Here is an 18,866-nt window from a genome sequence, read left to right as displayed (position 1 = left end):
TTCCTCGCTGCCTGTTGTGTGCCAGCCGCCAAGGCAGGCGTCAGGGGCCCGACGGGGGCACAACCCCACGGGCCTGCCTCTCATTCACGGGGGACCCCGTGCTCAATCTCCTCATCTGTAAAATGGAGGTGATATCACATTCCCTGGCGGTCCGGTGGTCAGGACTCTGCGCTTTCACTGTCGAGGGCGCAGGTTCGATCCCTGATCGGGGAACTAAGATCCCGTAAGCCGTAGAAAGAAAAAAATGGAGGTGATATCAGCACGTGACTTTTAGAACTATTGTGGGGATCCAATGAGATATCAATGGAAAAAGCTCCCGACTCAGTGTAAGTACTCAGGAAATGGTAGCTCAAAATAGGGGAGGGGGCGTATGGGCACATAACTAAGATTTGGACACAAATGTGAAATCTACGAAATGGCTAAATATGGGATCCCTAAAGGCCACCCTCTGGCCACACACCCCGGATTGCAGTATCATGCTCCCCTGCTGGACCTCCACATTGGGGGTGCTTCACAGAAAGGAACCCTGGGTGAGGGTTCGCCTAACATCATACCTTTTTTGTCAGTGCTTTGGGGAGGGTTCCGAAATGGGGTTCAGCTGCTCTGTCCACCGGATTGTTGATATCCGAGGGGACAGATTCTGTCCTCCGAAGCCTGGGTACTGTTTAAAAAGAGGGGCGTTGTAACCATCAGCAGGAAACAGGTTCAAGAAAGATGCACCCCAAATCCAGTAGGGGGAAGGGTAGAACACTCACGTGGAAGGAAGGATATTCTACAGGCGGGGGCTTCTTTTGTACACTTGTTATGACACTTCAACCTGGTAAAGAAGGCAGGGTCAGTGCACGAAAAGCCACACGGGACCCTGGGACACACACAGGGGCTCAGAAGCACCACCTGGAAGTTTTGTGCAACACTCAACCATGACTGCCTCAATTCCCACAAATGTCTCAACAAACATTAGCTTAAGCGTGTAGAACATCTGATGTTAATAGTACTAGCAGCTACTATCTGTTGAGTACAACCATGTTCCTGCTATCACCTACCCAATCTTCACGTCAAAGCAGGTTTGTTTACACCCATTTTAACTTGCTGTGGGTCACACAGCGATTTCTCTTTTCTAAACAAAAGGAGACCCTCTACCCGTGTTCAGAAAGCTTGAGACAAGTCTGAACTTAAAAGAGATGAATTAGAAGGAAAATGTTTCCATTACCAAAGGGTCCCAGGGAAGCCAGGGGCAGCCCCTCCTGCTACATTCCTACACAGGCCACGTGGTCTGAGGACCAGAGTGGCAGGAGTGGAAAGAGCTGGATTCTTGGTTTGGTTCTGCCTGCTGAACCCCCTCTTGGGGTTCTCGTTGATCAAATGGGCTGATGGCTGGGGCTCTACCAACTTCACTGCAGTTGCAGGACAGCCTGGGGCTCAGAGGTTATCCTGTGCTCTCCGCATGAAAGGTATTACTTGAAAGGGAGCTGGAGGTCCCCAATTTAAAGCCAAATGGCCAGGAGCCACAAAAGACCTAGACTGGTGAGAAAGGTCTGGCATCTCCTTTGCGTTTTCCTGATGACTCTCCTAACCACAATTTATCCAATTGACACACATGAGACCCATCACCTACAGTCTGGCAGGAGCCCAAATGCTTTAACTATACACACTAGCTCAGATCCTTGGAGCAATCCTGATGGACAGAGAGACCTGGAATCATCTTCCCAGATGTATACCTGACAAAAATGAGGCCCAGAAAGGGCAAGCACCTTGCCCCAGGTCACACAGCAACACAGGGGCGAAGTAGACTGGGAGCAGACTCCAGGTCCATCCTCTATAAGGTGAGGGCAGCCAGACAGCAGGGGACAGACTCTGCTCACCCTACATTGTTCACTATCCTTGCCTTTCTTTCCTACCAAAAACCACAATAGCAGGAAAAGAGGTTGAATTTGTATAGAATCTACATTCTCCCCTCACTCTCTTCTGTAAGTACCATGAGCCACTTCTCTGTTTCTACCATTCCCTGTCCCCATTTCCCCATTCCTTGCGTGCTAACACGTAAGGCTAAACTTCAGAACTCCTTACAGTTTCCAGAACAGTCCTGCCATTCCTCTCTGCCTTTGTACAAGATGCTCTCTTGGCCTGGAATTCTCTTTCCTCCTTAGTCTACCTGGTAAACTTCTATTCATCCTTCAGAGCCCACCTCAAATATTCCCTTCTCCTAAGAGTGCTGTGCCTGATGCTCCCTTAATCTTCCTAGAGAGGGCTGATCACTCCCTGGTGTGCTGAGATTATGAATAGGTTTAGGAACTCTCAAAGGAGTTCCTTTGAACTCCGACTTGACCTAAGGCCAAGAATCAAGTAGCAAGACTATTACTAAACTAAAAGTATGGAGTCTGCTCCCCTCTGCCACCCCTGCCACGCCCCACCCATCACCTGCAATGCTTGCACTTCACTCCGAACATCATGCTCTTCTGGCACACGTGGCAGACCTGCGACAGCCAGGACTTGGTGGAGAACCTGCAGGGGGTGGACCCACAGAACTGCTCAGAGGGGTCAGGATGGAGAAGGGTCCACAAAGCCGCAGAGAGACCAGGAGACTTGGTTCCATCCCAGAGCCCCAGGCACCCTCTCGCGTGCAGGGCAGGGCCACCCAGGGGCCACTGCTTCCCCCAGGCATTCAGATTTCTTAATCACAAAGTCCTCACTGCCAAAGCCCCAAAGCTGGTGTGGTCACCGATGCCAGCTCTCTGGCAGGCAATTTGGCAAAAGCAATCAAAATCATAAGTGCGCACACAGAGCGATTCCAGTCCCAGGAATTCATCCAACAGATACTCCCACGGGTGTCAAACGATGTACTGAAAAGGTTACTCACTGCAGCATGTTTGCGGCAGAAAAGACGAGAAACAAGCTGTGTCATTTAGGTGTACAGGTGACTGACTGCATAAAGTATGATCCATGCCCACAACCGAATACCACGCAGCCGGAAAATAAAATAAGGAAGCTCTTTTTGCACAAATAGGGAATGATAATTAAATCATGTTGTCAGTGAAAAAAGTAAGGTACAATGCAACACAACTCCACTTATATGAAGTTCAAGTACAGGAAAAACTAACCTATGATGACAGAAGTGAAAAGTACCTCTGGGTGGTAGCACTGCGGACTGGGAAGAGCCAAAGAAAACTTTCTGGGATGTGGATTCTCTGAATCTTCCTCTGGGTGGTATGCGTGGGTGTATGCATATGTAAGAATTTATTTGTGTACTTAGCTCTATATAAATTATGCCTCGATTTTAAAAAGAAAAAAAGCAAAGGATAGAACAGTGTGTATAATATATGCAATATTTGTGTGAAAACAAAAAAGGAGGCAGAAGAATATACATATGTCTTTGCTTATGTAAAAATATCTCCAGAAGGACACACAAGAAACTGCCAAGGGCTTCCCTGGTGGCGCAGCGGTTGAGAGTCTGCCTGCCAATGCAGGGGACACGGGTTCGAGTCCTGGTCTGGGAGGATCCCACATGCCGCGGAGCAACTGGGCCCGTGAGCCACAACTACTGAGCCTGCACGTCTGGAGCCTGTGCTCCGCAACAGGAGAGGCCGTGACAGTGAGAGGCCCGCGCACAGCGATGAAGAGTGGCCCCCGCTCGCCGCAACTAGAGAAAGCCCTCACACAGAAACGAAGACCCAACACAGCCAAAAATAAATATAAATAAATAAAAATTAAAAAAAAAAATTATAAAAAGAAACTGCCAAGATCTGCCTATAGGGGGACCTGGGGACTGGTGACAGCAGCTGGAGGGCTTTTGTCACATATGTACCCTTCTAGACCTCTTGAGGTTTGAATTATAAATGTACTTCAATCCAAACTAAATCAATTTTTAAAAAACCACAAAAGATATATTGGAAAGGAGGATGGGGATAGAGTGGGTGGTATCCTCCAGAGAAAAAGTCCAAGGTCCATTCATAGGGTGGGGAGGCCTAAGGGCAGAAAGAACTCACATTTTTGGAGGACTAGATTTTTAAAAGCATTGTATATCATAGTAACAACAGAACAAACAGCAACAGTATTTGGGGAACAGTTTGTAACGCGTCCGTGAACATTAGCTTACTCCTGGGAGTGACCACCCCTGGGAGTTAGGCAGGCCTGGGATTCCTAGTACACAGGCAAGGAAACCAGCTCAGAGAGGTTAGGTGACTTTCCCGAGGTCACACAGTCCCTGTGTGACCCGGGACCCCAGGTCTCTGAACCAGAGCACGGCTCGATGAGAGACCCCTGGGCCAGAAAATGAGGGGAAAAGCGTGGGCTCTGGGGTCCGACCACACTGGCTTTGAATCCTGCCAACTACTGGCTGTGGGATGGGTCAAAGCCTTTGCAGATGAGGCCAACACTCTCCCCTCACAGGGATCTGGGGAGGATCGCTCGCGTGCTGTATAAATGTGCAGAGCCTGGACTGTGGGCGTCAATGTCACTGTTTCTACTCAGCCAAGATGGGAGCCTGTGGGGCAAGGACAAAGACGCCCACCCCCTTGGAACGCTTTTTAAGGAGCCCCGATCCGGCCACCCTGGGATCCACACTCTCCTTCTCTCTGGTCTTTAATCTCCTCTCATGTCAACATGGGGGGAAGGGGAGCAGCTCAGTGGTACGTGAGATGATCTCCACTAGGAAATCCTGAAAGCAGGTTGAAATGAGAGTCAGGGCTCGGCCGGAGAAGGGGCAGGTGCCAGGGAGGTGGATGGGCTGGGGTGAGTGTCATGGAACAGTTTTCTCCCCTCACGATTAGACCAAAAACCTTCAGAGCTTCTTGTCGAGAGAGGCCCGGATCATGAATTTAGAAAAACCAAGACGGTATGACCGTGATGTCCCATACCCACGCCCGGAACCCAGGCAGGCAGGGCAGCCTGGCCGTGCCAGACAAGAGGGGTACGGCTGCCCGGGTGGAAGGGAGCAGCAGCCTGGGAAACACTCGGGGTCCAGCTGGCAAATCCTCTGTGCAACCAGGTGTAGCCAAGGCAAAAATGAAACAAAACTGATCCTGGTGTCCCTCGGAGAAGCCGGCCTCTCTCTGGCTAGAGCCAGAGGTTAAATACCCAGCGCTCCCCAGGGCTGGACGCATGAGGCTCCCATGCACCTCACCCCATTTTATCCTCACAACAGGACTGAGAGCAAGTCCCAACCGCAGAGGGGGAAACTGAGGCTGGGAGGGATTCCTGCCGATGGGCGAGGGGGGTGTCCCAACCAGAGAGGGAACAGGAGAGGTCCTGCTCCCTCACGGCTGGGAAGATCGCACTGGACACCGGGTGTGACAGAGGGAGGCACTCAGACAGCTTCCCCTGGTGCCGGACACTCTCCTCCCCGAGCCTCTGGGGTACAGGCATCCCGGCCCTGCCAAGGCTCTCAACAGAGGTGCCTGGGCACCAGCCACAGGGCTCAAGCAGCGTCTCAGTGGCCGCGTGACCTCGGGCAAACTACTCAAGCCCTGCGAGCCGAGTCTGCACCGCTGGGTGAGGATCCGAGGCCGGCCTCCCGCACAGGCTGGAGTGCAGCTCACGCTCCGGGGGGAAATGAGTGGGCCCTGCTGTATTCACAGCATCCTTTAATGGGGCGGCCAGAGCACCAGGCATCCCAAGGGACCATCCTGCTGGCCATCGGCAGTGGGGGACAGCGGGGGACGGAACGAGACGCCGCCCGGAGCTGCTGTTGGCAGCACACGCCAGCCTCACGAGCGCTGAGGCCGAGGCCTCTGGGCTGTCCACGTTATGGGTCCACATCAGCCACGCCAGCTGCGTGAGTGCCAGAGTCACCGGAAGTTGCTGGAATCCAGACTGGCAACCCGAGAACCTTAGGGATGGGGTCTGGGGTTTCAGCAAGTCCCACGGGGCTCTGATGTGTGGCCAGTTATGTCCACGTAACTGAGGTCGTGCTGGACCCAGAGGACGCTCTTGGCTCCTCCTCCCGGGGCCTTTGACCCTGTGTCTCCTGGGACCTGTGTTTTCCCTCCGCAGACGGAGGGGCAGGAAAGGGCCCAGCAAGTCGCAAAGGCTGCTGGTGACAGGCAGGGGCTCCAGGTGGGTGCTGGGCCGTGTCCACAGAGGCATGGACAGACAGACCAGAGGCAAAGAGCCCTGAGAGACGGGGGTCAGGACAGCCCCTCCCCATGCAATGAAGAGCGACCCCCTGGTGGAGGCTCGGCTTATATGGGTCCTAGCCCAGCTCTGTGCCCCTCTCCCCGCCCCAGCCCAGCTGGGCCTACCTGTGTGTCACCGAGAGCCCGATGTCCCTTCGTACCATCTGTGGGGATCCGTGCGGGAGATCTGCGGGGAAAGGGGCCAGGTCAGGCAGGCTGAGGGGGCCCTGCTGGGGACGCTGTGTGCCTGTGACCTTCTGTCTCAGACATCACAGGCTAGGGCGGTACGGAGACCCACCATATGGCAGAGGGCCAGTTCCCTGAACCTGCATCTAATCAAGACAGAGACAGCCAGGTGAGACCAAGGAGGGCCAGTGTGGTCACCCTCACGCTTGGGCCCCCCTGAAAACAAATGGTACCACTTAGCCTCCACAGACGGTTCAGAAATGGTCCCTGTGAGGTTTCTAGCATTGGCGGAAGGCAAAGCCAAGGTGAGGACAGCAGCTCCACTCCCCCCCGTCTCTTGCACTTCCTTGTGGATGCACCCACAGGCCACCAATTCTGGTTGCTTCTTGGTAGGCGAGTAGAAGCTGCCTGACCCTTGGCAGAGGGTTTGAGGCTGGTCGGCCATGTGGCATACCTACCTAGCTTTCCAGTCACAAGCACCTTGGGAATTTTGCTCTGAGAGCCACCACTGCCAGAGCCCGGCAGGTAGAGGGAAGACGAGGTGAAGCTTTACCTGCTCCCACGTGGTCCAGCCCCAGCCGGGCACTCAGTCTGAGCCTCTGGGGAAGTCTCAGGCCACGAGCTTTGCCTGCCTTCCTAGAGGGCACCCTGGCCTCTCGCTCCAATCCTGGCTTCCTCCTAAGAACAGGCATCCCTGGTGTTCGTGGTATAATAGGTCAGGCAGTAGAGGAGCAGCTGGAAGCAATCTGTCCATCCACCAGCAGCCCACATGTCTAACCCCATCTCCCCTCCTCCACCAGGGCACCCCCCCTCCTCCCCACCCTCCCTTCTGCCCATACTCAACACTGCCTATCTCCTCCTAGAGCAGGGGTTCTTAACTGAGCCCATGGATGGGAACCCTCTGGACTGGTAAGCGGAATGGTCTGGGCTTTCCCCTAGAAAGAGAGTCTACACTTTTATCCAATTATCAAATAGATCTGTGACCCAGAAAGGTCAGGAACACAGTGCTCCAGTGATCCGTGGTCATCTCACACCCTCTGAGTCAGCCTTCCACCCCATGCTGGCCTGGCACACAGCTGGTGCTCAATAAGTGATGGTCCACTCAAGGCCAAGTACCACACACCCAGCCACAGGAGAAGGGCGTGATGGAGGTACTGACTTTTCCTCCTACACCAAGGGGAGTCTGATCGGAACCAAAAGGCCTCTGCCACCCACTGATAGTTGAACCCACAATCTCGCCAGCACATCTGCCATGGGACTGCCTCTTCCCAACTCCGTCCTGGGGGTGGGGGCCACCCTACCCCAGTCAGTAGCCAAAGCCATCAAAGCACATGGGTCTAAAAGGGGTTAGGTTGCCAGTCTAGGAGAAACAGACTATGGGAAAATGAGATTTTAACCATCGATCTCTGAATGCAACCTACGATTGATTTGCAATGTCTGCCACAGGCCTGGGATAGGAGGGAGGTGAGAGGAGGCTGTCCCTGATGGAGACGAAATACTGGTCCTGAAGGTCTCGTCCTGCCTTCCTGGAAAACTGGGGAAGCAGCCTCACTGCTATGGTCCCTGCATTACTATAGCAACTGGGAAGATGGCAGGGCCAGGCTGTCCTAGGGATGCAAGTGCTGGATTCTCCTCCAAGCCTCTGTGAAGGGCCCTGCGAGTTTCTGCCTGTGCCCTGGGGACAGGGAAGTGCCCCCTCCCTCCTTCCTCACCCTGGTGATCCTGCAGTCAGATCCATTTTGGCAAAGTCACTGCCCCTCCGCATGTCTAAGACCCTGCCGACAGCCTCATCACTCTGCTTAGCCAGCTCAGGACAGTACAAAAATAAGCTTCTATTTTGCTCAGGCAAAAGCCAGACGTCTCTGCATTTCCACTGAGACCATCAAAAGCAGACCCCAGAGGTCACTTCCCTCTGCTTTGACTCTGGAGAGGGATGCCCCACAGCACAGCCATGTGCAAGAACCAGCTCTCAACCCAGAGGTAAAAAAGGGACTCAGAGGTTGCCTAGGCAGCCTCATCCCCTCCCAAGGGGATATTCGCACCCTCCGATCTCTCAGGGCCTCATTCAGAGCCGACCACGTTCCTGCCTCCAGCAGGGAAGTTCCTCTCCTGAACAGAGGGGTCCCAAGACGTCAGCTAGGCTCTGCGGATGGCTACCGTCCACCTACACCGGACAGACAGTGCCTCTCTCCCGGGTGCGAGGCATCACCATGGCAGCCCAGCCAGTAAACACTCCCTGCCAGAGGTCACCAGCGGGGGGGGGCGGGGGGGGCAGCAAGGTGCAAGTGGGGCCCCCCCATAGGGCTGTCCGCGGACTGTGATGTTCTCAAGGTCTCAGCTTCTCAGAGCAGCTGCTGGCTGGGCTGAGCCACCCCATCATCTGAAGGTTCCCTGTCCTAGAGCTATTTTCCTGCCCGGCATCTCTGCTTCTGGACCATGGAAAGGCCAGCAGACTAAGAGAGGGTCGAAGAAATCCACCCTTGATGGGGACGGCGACACAAACAGGACTCCTGGGTGGCAGAGGGGATGAAAATGAATCGCTCTTACCAAACCTGCAGGAGACAAAAAAGACAGAAAGTAGGATTATGTCACCGCACTGGCCTGGTGTTCCCCAGAACATCAGCCCTTGGGCGGGGGCAGGCAAGGTTCTCAGATGAGGACTTTGAGCCCCTGGGGCATGGGGCCAGGCTGGCTGAGTGACCGGGGAACGTTTCCTCAATGAGAAGGGCTAGAGGTGGCTCCCCCGGCCCCCCACCGGTGGACAATGGAGCTACACCCTGCACTTTAATACATTAGCTTTTCTAAGCCTCGCCAGCCACCTGCATGGTAATTAGAGTTCACTCCATTTCACAGCTGAGGAAACAGGCTCACAGTCTCCCAAGGTCATGTGCCTGTAGGTGTGGGAGCCCTGCCCAGGGCCCTGGGAGGAGGGGTGCTCGGCCCAGGCAGGAGGGGGCCTCAGGCAGCCAGAGAGGAAGTGGCTGGGGCAGGAGGTGAGGAGGACAGTTGTAAGAGCAGAGAGGCAGCCCCCAAGCAGGGCCAGGCCAGGACGTGCCCTGAGCGATGCCTCCTGGGGGTGCCGCTGTCCCAGGGACGAAGAGAGCTGGGAACCCAGGCCACTCAGTCCACACTCACGGCTCATCGAGGGCAGCAGGGCGGCCTGAGCACCCATGTCAGTGCCAGTTTTGGTGGCTTTGTGGGGACCTGACTCAGAATTTCAGGGCCCAAGGCCCAGCTCACCAACGGTGGGATCTGAGGAAGTGGTGTCATCTGCCCGAGGCTCTGTTCTCCACCCAGAGCTGGGGATGAGACCAGAGCCCTCCTAACACTCTTTTAAGGAAAAAAAATGAGGAAAGAGATGCACTGGGTTTTGCCCACTGAGATGCCCTCTGATGGACCCATGTCCATGTGCCCACATGGTCATTATCACTGTGCTTCCTGAGAGAAGAAGATCCAGAGGGGGAGGAAGGCTCAGCCCTTTTGGTGGGGGTGGGGGGAGGAGGGAGGATCCAGGCCCCAGCCGGACAGCCTGGTCGAGAGTGGCAGGTAGGTCACAGGTAGATGTCTCTCCTTGGGTGACATACACCCAAAACCATCAGAGATGTCCAGGGTCCATCCCATAAGGGACCCAAGATAGCCTGCACTGGGATGGGGGAACAAGCCCGCACAAGACCAAAAAAGACCATATCAGGAGAGGGGCCAGGTCTCCAACCCTCAGAAGTACAAGAAGGTAAGAGGCACCCAAAGAAAACTCCCTCCTTCCCTTCTGCCCTGTCCGCAAGGGTATATTGACAAGGGCGATTTTTGTAATAGCAAAAGGACAAAGACCTAAACGTCCATCAAGAGGGGAGGAATCAGTTAAACTATACACTGGAAAGAGGTAAAAAAAAAAGTTAAAAAGATGAGGTAGTTTGAATAATTATAGATATATACAAAACTGACAACCTGGTTGGCTCCTGAAAGGAAAAGGAAAAATGGTAGGGGGTGACTTTATACTCTACAAAGCTCTACGCAAGCTACAAAGCTTTTGGATACTGGACTATGTGACTGTTACTACCTATAAAATAAACAGATTAAAATTTTTTGATAAATAAATAAGAGAGTAAGGTATTTCAAGATGTACTGACATGAAGTTCTCAGAAATAAAGGTAAGTTGAAAAAAATAGGGTACAGAACAGAGTACATAGTATTTGATAATCATTAGTGGTTTCAGCATGATATTCTAATTCCCCCTTCTGCACACGTGGGAGGATGACATTTCTTGGTTCCATTGTTTGGGTAGGGCCGTAAATGGTGAGTGGAACTTTCAGGAAAGAGCATTTAATTACTCGGTTGTAACATCTAAAGTTCTTTTTTCCTCTGCCACAGTGGGATGTTCTAGACAATGTTCCAGCCTGGGGATCTGAAATGAGGCTGACCGTGATGGACAGGCAGCAAGACCAAGAAATAAATCTTTGTTATTTTAAGACCCAAAGATCTGGGGGTATTTGTTATTGCAGCATAACCCAATCTAACCTGGCTGACACATGGTATCATTTTGCGTGTGTGTGTGTGTGTGTGTGTGTGTGTGTGTGTGTGTGTTCAAAAAGAAATCAAGTAGGATTCGGCCCAAACTGATAAGGTAGTCTGGGGAACGGACTGAGAGATGGGAGCATCTTTCACTTTTCATGTTGCATCTTCTATGTTTTTTATCCGTTTTAAACCGAGCCTGTGTTACCTTTACAATGAGAAAACCGTAGTCAGAACTTTTCAGTAGACGGCAAACTCAGCACCTGCCTGGCAGGAACTCTTACCTCATCGGGGAGACCTCGTCGATGCGGTTCCCCAGCTGAGACTCGTGGGACTTGCTCCGGGTGAGCGTGGGGAAGCTGGGCAGCAGCTGGAAGACCTTGCGGCTGGGCGGGGGCGGCGTCCTGGGCGGCTTCAGCTTGGTGTGCCGTCGGAGCTGGGGCGTGGTCGGCGGAGTGACGAAGCTGGGCAGCGCGCGGGGCGTCAGCCGGCCGCTGGTGTGCAGGGAGATACAGGGGTCCGCGAGGCCCTCGCCGGGGCCGGGGTTTGGGGAGTCCGAGGTGGGCAAAGCGGACACGGAGACGGAGCGTGGGCCCTGGGCACCGATGCCCACTCTGCCCAGAAGGGAGCTCCCTGGGGACCAGGGCAGGCTGGCTGACGAGAGGGTGTCCGCGGGAGGCCCGGAGCCACTTTCCCGTCGGGCGTCCGACGAACTCCAGCCCGAGTCCTCTTTGTGCTCCCCGCCTGCGGGCCAAGAAGTCGAGTCACAGATGGTCGGGGCTGGAGGGATTCACAGGTGAGGTGGCCAGGGCCCAGGAGCACAGTTCCTTAGCGGAGGCTCCGACTGCCAGCCTTCACCTGTTTAAGGCCGCTGGTGCACACACACTATCCTCCACACTATCTGGCTGACTGCGGGGGCGCCAGCGTAGATATCACTGTCCCCAGTTTACAGAGAGGAAAATGAGGACCAGAGGGGGAATGCGCAGGGCTCCTGCTGGCAGGTCTGTGGGGAGCGGGCGAGGAAACCCACCCCCAAAGTGGGTGACCTCAGAGAGGGAAGCGGTGACTGACCTCTAAGAGTTAGGGAAGGGAAGCTGGGCTGTGTGAAGGGATAACTCCCCTCCAAGAAAATTCAATCATCGGGAAAAGAGGCTGCACCGACCTTCCGACAGCAAATTGCCCTGGGAATTTGCTAGAAAAGAGATCCAGCTAGAAAGAGATCAACAGCCACTTCCTTTTGAGAGGAGCCTGTGAGTGACTTTTGGCTGTCCTCGTGGTGACTCCCTGCCTGAGGCCCCTGAGGCCTTGAGGCTCTAGGGGTTCCAACTCAATGACACGGCCTGTCCATTCATTCGAGTATATGCCGGGTGTCAAGGCATAAAAAAAAGACACATCCGTGGTGCCTGAGGAGTCCAGTAAGAGTGACGGACACTTAACACGGCGTGCTGTGTGCTGACGCAGAGACGCATGGGGACTGAGAGGGTACAGAGGAGGAGGACCCTAAATAGCTTGGGGGTCAGGGGGCTTCCCAGCGGAGGTGGCAACTGGGCTGGGCCAGCTAGGGAAGAAGTGGAGAAGGTGTACCAGGCAGAGGGAACAGTGCATGCAAAGGCAGGGAGCACACAGCACTTTCCGGCAACGACTCTGAGTGCCACATGACTTGAGAGGTCAGGACAAGCCAGGGAGAGGCAAGAGATGAAGTTGGAGGGTCAGCCCACCTGGGGCCAGCTCCAGAGGGGCCTTGGATGTCTTGCCAAGGGCTTGAGGTTTGACCTTACAGGAAATGGGGAGATAGTAAAGGGGTAGGGGCAGGAAGAAAGGACCCCCATCTAAAGACACTCTGTTGTGGGGAAGAAGACACCTCCCTCCTCATATTTATCAATGACTGGAAAGTATAGGAGGGCAGATTTTGACTCAAGGCAAAATGAACTTTCACCCTCTAATCCTTCTACTTTGCGAGTCGTACCCTGTCTTCCTAAATCCGCCCAGCACAGTGAGGTTGCTGAGATTCAGAGAGGCTGTGTACACTGCCAATGTCACACAGCTAAGTAAGCGGTGGGATGGGAACCGAGCTCTCGATCTCAACCACAGCACTGGGCCTCCTCCCCCAAGGCTACCAATGCTGAACAACCTATAACGGCACAGCCTTTGGAGGTAATGAGCTCTCTGTCATCAGAGGTGGTCAAGCCTAGCCCACAGAGCCATCTATTGGAGATGGTGGAGAGGGATTATCCTTCGCAATTCTTAGGGTTTGTCCATTCCATCCCCTCCTCAAACGCCCTTCCTCCTACCTCACTGCATGGTTGACTTTCTATTCATGGATCAACTTGGAGAATGAGTTAGTCTGTGTATTCCTTTATGCTTGCTCTTTTAGAACTGTGGCCAAGAACTACACTTTAATTTATAAACTGGCCTGTAGGAGGCACTGAACACACTCTTGTTGAGGGGATGAAAGAATGAGTTCCATGGATCCATGGGCAAGTCTGCCACCAAAGGAAACAAGCCCTCAATTCTTCAAATTGTCTATTTAATCACCACTGCTTTGAGCCAGCCCATGGATGGCAAATGGCTCTTGTTGTGCATGCCAACACCAGTCAACTGGCAGTGGCTGCTTGAGAATGACTCTGGAGTCACTAAGTAGGAAGAGCTCAGGGACTGATTAGTGATGTCTGCCATGGATGAAGGATGGGGAGTATGATCTTCTCCTGTTCACCAGCCACTGGCATAAAGAAACATCCTTCATCACCTTTCTTAAGACCAGAGACATCCACATTTTCCATGACCCCACAGGCCTAATACTGAAAAGAGCATCTAATATGCACCAGGCTCTAGACTAAGTACTTATCCTTAACTCATTTAATCCTCACAACAATTCTATGAGAGGAAGTGTTGTTGTTATGTCCATTTTACTCATAAGGAAAATGAGGCACAGCGAGGTTAAGTAACTGGCCAGGGTCCCGTGGGTTCTAAGCGGCTGAGCAGAGTGCTAGGCCCAGGCAGTCGAATTCCACAGTCTATCTTTACTGCAGCCAGACTGCTCTCGCCTAGCCCTGCCGGGTGCCATGAAGACTCTGACCGCATGACCTGAGAGACAGGGTGATCACAGGTACCCACCCAGCCCCCAGCAGGTACACTCGAAGTGCAGCCACTGCCGGGCAGACCCATCTGCCTGCCTGTGTCCTGGACTGGGGTGCGGCAGGTCCCTCTTGGGGATGTGGGGGTATCACAAGCCAAGTTGGAATGAGAAAGAAGCACCTGGAAGAGACTCTCTGCCCAGGACCTCCTCGGGGACAGAGTGGAAAAAGCACCCTCTGAGGAAGAAAACTGGGTGCAAAGCCCAGCTCTGCCACGTGTCAGGTGCGGGACCCCAGACAACTCATCCGGGGCCTCCAGTGCTCTAGCTACAAAAGGAGCTCACCACCACCTCTTAAAAGGATGTTGCCGCATGTGTGTCAAGTGCCTGGCACATAAGAAGTGCTTCGTAAATTAGTGATCTTCCTATCTTGGCACCCAGGACGGACAGACAGCAGCCTTAACACACGGGGGTCACCACCACCCAATGGCTGGCTCCTCTACAACTGTTTACAAGGCAGGCATAGAGCGGGGGGGCTGACAAGATCCCCCAGATTCCCAGCTTGGGTGGCAGGCACTTTTTTTTCTTTCTTTCTTTTTTTTTTCTGACTGTTGTCTGAAGGTGACTGACAGCAATGGCTAAATTAATCCATCAGAAATATCTTTTCTCTTGACATAAAGAAAAAAGACAGTGAAATGTGCACAGGTGGCAAAGGCTGAGGCTCAAATCACAGTTCTGCCACCCACTGCTGTGTGTCCTTGGTGAAGCCCCTTACCCTCTCTGGGCTCAGTCTCCTTCTCTGTAAAATGTGGGGACGAGACTGCTAACCATGACCCCGTCCTGTTTATTCCATGGCACTTGCCAGAGGCCAGATGTGTTGAGGTTTTCCTAACTGAGTGAAGCTCTGGGCTCTGTGTTCAGAGGAAGACTTGGTACAATGGGGCCAGGGAAGAAATTAAGCACAGTCCTCTCTGGGAAAAAAAAAATCAAGTAGAATATAAACCTCAGCGCCTTCCTTAAGCTTCAGGCAGCCAGAAATAAGACAAGTGGCTCAGCGCATTAAAAAATGGAGCAAATTCCATTCATTAGGCTCATTTTAAAGGCTTATCTGGGTAGTATTGGGAGCGTTAAGTAAGGGCATTTGAAGCTGTTTCCAGGGCATGACTTAGAAAGCCTGCAAATAATTCCCGAGGAACATTATTCATAATGCCAGGATTATACACTTCGCCTGAGGCAGCCATGTCCATACTCACAGCTGAAACGGGGTACAGTTTCTCTCCTCAGGCTTGGTTCAGGCTGAGCCCACGCCAGCCTGTGCCTTCTGAGCACACAGCCCAGCCGGCTGGCCGGCGGGGATGGAGAGAGGAGGGGGAGGGGAGGGAGAGGGCAGGGAGAGGGTAGGGAGGGGGCTGGACTGCAGGAAACTGCATTAGAGTCACAGAGCCCGACAGAGGTGCTCCACAGGGAGCAAATCACACAGCCCTGCCCAGCAGACCAGCCCGGCGTTCCTAACAATGGCTAAAGCTTCATACTGGCCAGCCCAGTTGGGATCTGGGAGCCTTCTGTCTCAGGGAGAGCCCTCTGCCTCAGGTCAGGTCCATCACACGCTTTCTGAGCGTGGACCCTGGCCACTCCAAGCTGGCCCAGAGACCCTGATCACATTGGCCCCACCCCGTCATCCATCCCAGCAAAAGCCCTGGCACCCAGGGAACCAGGCCAAGCCTGGGAGAGAAGTCCAGTGTCCAGGCCAAGGGAGAAGGAGAGGGAGACGATGGGGCTGGTCCTACCTACCCAGGCCTGTCACCTTCCGCAGGCAGGTGAGGGCGTACTGCAGGCGGCCACACTCCTCGGCACTGGCCCCGCAGCGCCGCAGCGTCTCCTTCACCTTAGCCTCGTTCATGTCCAGCAGGGCATCCAGCGTGAGCTCGCAGAGGATCTCCTGAGGAAGCACAGGACAGGCGGAGAGCCGGGTGAGCGGTCATCCTCCTCCCAGCCGGGGCCAGCCTCCCGCTGAGTGGCAGGGGCCAGCTGCTGGCGGGCTGGCCTCTGACCCGGAGCCACCACTTGTCTGAGGACACCAGCAGTCAACCCTGGCCCCCGCCCCCAGCGCTCTGAGACAGCAGCTGAAGCAGAGATGCCAAAACTTGGGGTTGGGGGGAAAGGAAGAAAAATACCAGAAAAGTTCCGATGAGAGCGCGTTCCCTTCTCGTCTCTTTTTATTTATTCTTCTACACAGGAGAATGATGAATCACCACGACTTTTTAGAATGACAAGTACTTCAGATAAAGATAGCCCTTTACAATTTTGCTGTCTCTGAACCAGACAAAATAGGTTTCAAATAAAACTGGCTTATGGAGAGAAGGATTACAAAGAATTAACCCTCGCCAAGCACTGCGTAGGTCCTTACTACCCGGCTTTATCTGATTCTCAGTCGGACCCTTCCAAGGTTTCAAGGTAGCGGACATTAAGTGAGATGCCCGAAGCATGGAAAGGACTGGTGCAGACTCTGAGGATGGAGGGGTCACACAGAAGGAACGAGGTGGCCTCGAGGAGACAGAGTGGCCCCTGGCTGACCAGCAAGAAGGGAACCTCAGGCCTGAGGCCACAAGGAAGTGGATTCTGTCAAAGACCTGAACGCGTTTGGATGTGACTTCTTCCCAAAGCTTCCAGGTAAGAGGCCAGCCTGGCTGACACCCCGACTTTGGCCGGGCAGGATGCTAAGCAGGGAAGCTGGCCGAGCCCGTGGGGACCTCTCCATCCAGTCTTCCTCCTGCAGGATTGTGAGCTAACACATGACGGATGGTTTAAGCAGCTAAGTTCATGGTAATTTGTTACACAGCAAAGAAAATGAATACAGAGAGAGAATATCTGAGTCAAGGCCTAACTCCAAAGCGTATGCTCTTTCCACGCATCAAGGAGTGGGGAAACCCCTCCGGCTCTGATTACTTTGAGCCACATGTGATACGGAGCCTGGAGCTCAGAACAATGGGACATGTCCCTGGCCTCAAGTGGCTTGTGGAGTGACTGACATGAAAATAAGTTACTGCAATGCAATAAGATATGGCCCAGCAGAGGGAAAGCTCAAAGAGCTACGGGACCAGTGGTGAGCTTGTGGGGGTGGGGTGGGGGGGGGGGGCGGGTGTTGTCCCCTTTCTGGAGTGTCCAGATTTTCTATAACAGGGAAGGCCAAACATCCCACATCAAATGATTCATATAAGCTTGCAGTTTTTGATCTAAGCTGATTTTCATTGATTTTATTAGCAAGCTGTGCCTAATTTTACGAGAGCAATGTTATGGTCAGTCAATCCATGGTGCTATAAATCTTAAACTCAAGGGTCAAAACTGAACCCGATGAAGATCCTGGCTATGAGTCATTAGGGCAATGGTTTGGGGGCTTTGTGATGCCTGGGGGGGTGGGGCCACATCTGAGGCCTGGCATGTGGCCCCTGGTGTCTGGCCGTGTCCCCTCTCCCCACCTTTGTGTCTTGTATGTATATTCTTCAATCTCCAGGGTTGTGGGAAAGAATCTCATGGCTGTTTAGAATGACTCACACCAAAAATTAGAAATAAACAGATACCCCAAAGCACCAAGAAGCTCATCATTGGTTTGGACAAACCCCTGGTTGTCAGAAATCCTTCCAGATGATAAAATGAGAACGGGAAACCATTGATAAGAGCAGCACAGAGAGCAGGCTGATTAGATAATGGTCCCAGGGCAGAAGCTTTTGTTCAATCAACGTGTCTTCCTCTATTGTCTTCAATAACACTCTTCACTGAAATGCAATTTTGACATCTTTTGCCCTCATTTCACTATGAAAAGCTATTTGGCAATATTGTCAGGGGAGAGCAAATGGAAGTGATGTTGACCTTCACAAAACAACCCTCCACGTTTCCCTGGGGTGCCCTCAGTTCTCACCCACACTTGTGCATTTCCCCAAGGCTGTGATGACTCAGCAGTTCTCCGGAAAGTGGGGATTCCAGTATCTGCTTGATTTGGGGGTGGAGGTGGATTGATGTCCACAAAGACAAGCCTAGGAACCCAATCCCCAATCTAACTACAATGCAAATTCAGATTTTTTTTCTTTTATATTCCTTTCCTCTCTGCCCACACCAAGTTTCAGTTTCTCAAGCATAACAACTACATTTATTATTACAAACTATTTGCTAGTGCTTTACAATACGTTCAGGGCTTTGTATACTGTCTCCACTCAAAACAATTCAGCAAGGAGATGCTGTTAAGCCCATTTTATTGAGGCTCAGTGACCTCACTCAGTGCAACCTCATAAGTGGCGAGGCCACAACTGAAACCCCGGTGTGCTGGGTCCCAAAGCTCTTTCAACGGTTCCCCACTGTCACTCGTGAACTTGGGCAAAGCCTTGGGATGCAGCAGCTATCTTGGGGAAAATGATTTTTCTCATAGTAAATTAAAGGAATTAATTTCTACCTGCTTTCTGGAAAATATATATATATATACATATACTGTAAAATGGAAGTCCTTTGTCTGTAGCAAGCAAAGAGAAAGAATATGTTCAAATCCATTCCCTTTAAAAAAAAAAAAAGGGAAAAAAAGGCATTTCCTTACAGCTTCGAATGAGCTGGCAAGTTTCTCTCACTCCCCTGAGACTTCAGGCATCAGTCCACCCCATGGGAATAAGGCAGCAGGGACTGCTTTCCCCTCCCTCCTGTGAACTCCACCAGACCTCACACGTGGGTGCGATTCTCCCCCTCCCAGTCACAGGCACAGCCAAGTCGGATTTAGGAAGTTATTTCAGACCAGAGTAATCCAGGTACAATTGTTCTGGATAATCTCTAAACCTAAAGCAAGTTAGGGGGACTTCCCTGGTGGTCCAGAGGTAAAGAATCCACCTTCCAATGCAGGGTACGCGGGTTCGAACCCTGGTCGGGGAACTAAGATCCCACATGCCTTGGGGCAACTAAGCCCCTGCGCCACAACTACTGAGCCCGAGCGCCTCAACGAGAGAGCCCAG

General features: G+C 52.9%; 1 protein-coding gene across 4 annotated transcripts in view; it reads right to left on the bottom strand.

Moving 5' to 3' along the window:
- KSR1 (kinase suppressor of ras 1) overlaps positions 1-18,866 on the bottom strand; it is a 147,901-nt gene that overhangs the window by 25,805 nt on the left and 103,230 nt on the right. For 2 of the 4 annotated variants that reach the window (XM_068529954.1, XM_068529953.1), the window contains exons 3-9: positions 15,670-15,817; positions 11,090-11,549; positions 8,844-8,848; positions 6,237-6,297; positions 2,419-2,502; positions 756-817; positions 555-661 (exon numbers count right to left, since the gene is read on the bottom strand). In XM_068529954.1, coding sequence (XP_068386055.1) covers positions 555-661; positions 756-817; positions 2,419-2,502; positions 6,237-6,297; positions 8,844-8,848; positions 11,090-11,549; positions 15,670-15,817 — 927 coding nt within the window. Of the gene's footprint in view, positions 1-554; positions 662-755; positions 818-2,418; positions 2,503-6,236; positions 6,298-6,849; positions 6,869-8,843; positions 8,849-11,089; positions 11,550-15,669; positions 15,818-18,866 lie in introns of those variants that run through there. The other 2 variants (XM_068529952.1, XM_068529951.1) reach the window with 1 other exon arrangement.

The sequence above is a fragment of the Eschrichtius robustus genome, chromosome 20 (assembly GCF_028021215.1).
Source record: "Eschrichtius robustus isolate mEscRob2 chromosome 20, mEscRob2.pri, whole genome shotgun sequence".
Lineage (NCBI taxonomy): Eukaryota > Metazoa > Chordata > Mammalia > Artiodactyla > Eschrichtiidae > Eschrichtius > Eschrichtius robustus.
Note: the sequence above shows the minus strand (reverse complement) of the source record. Positions and strands in the feature narration are given on the sequence as shown.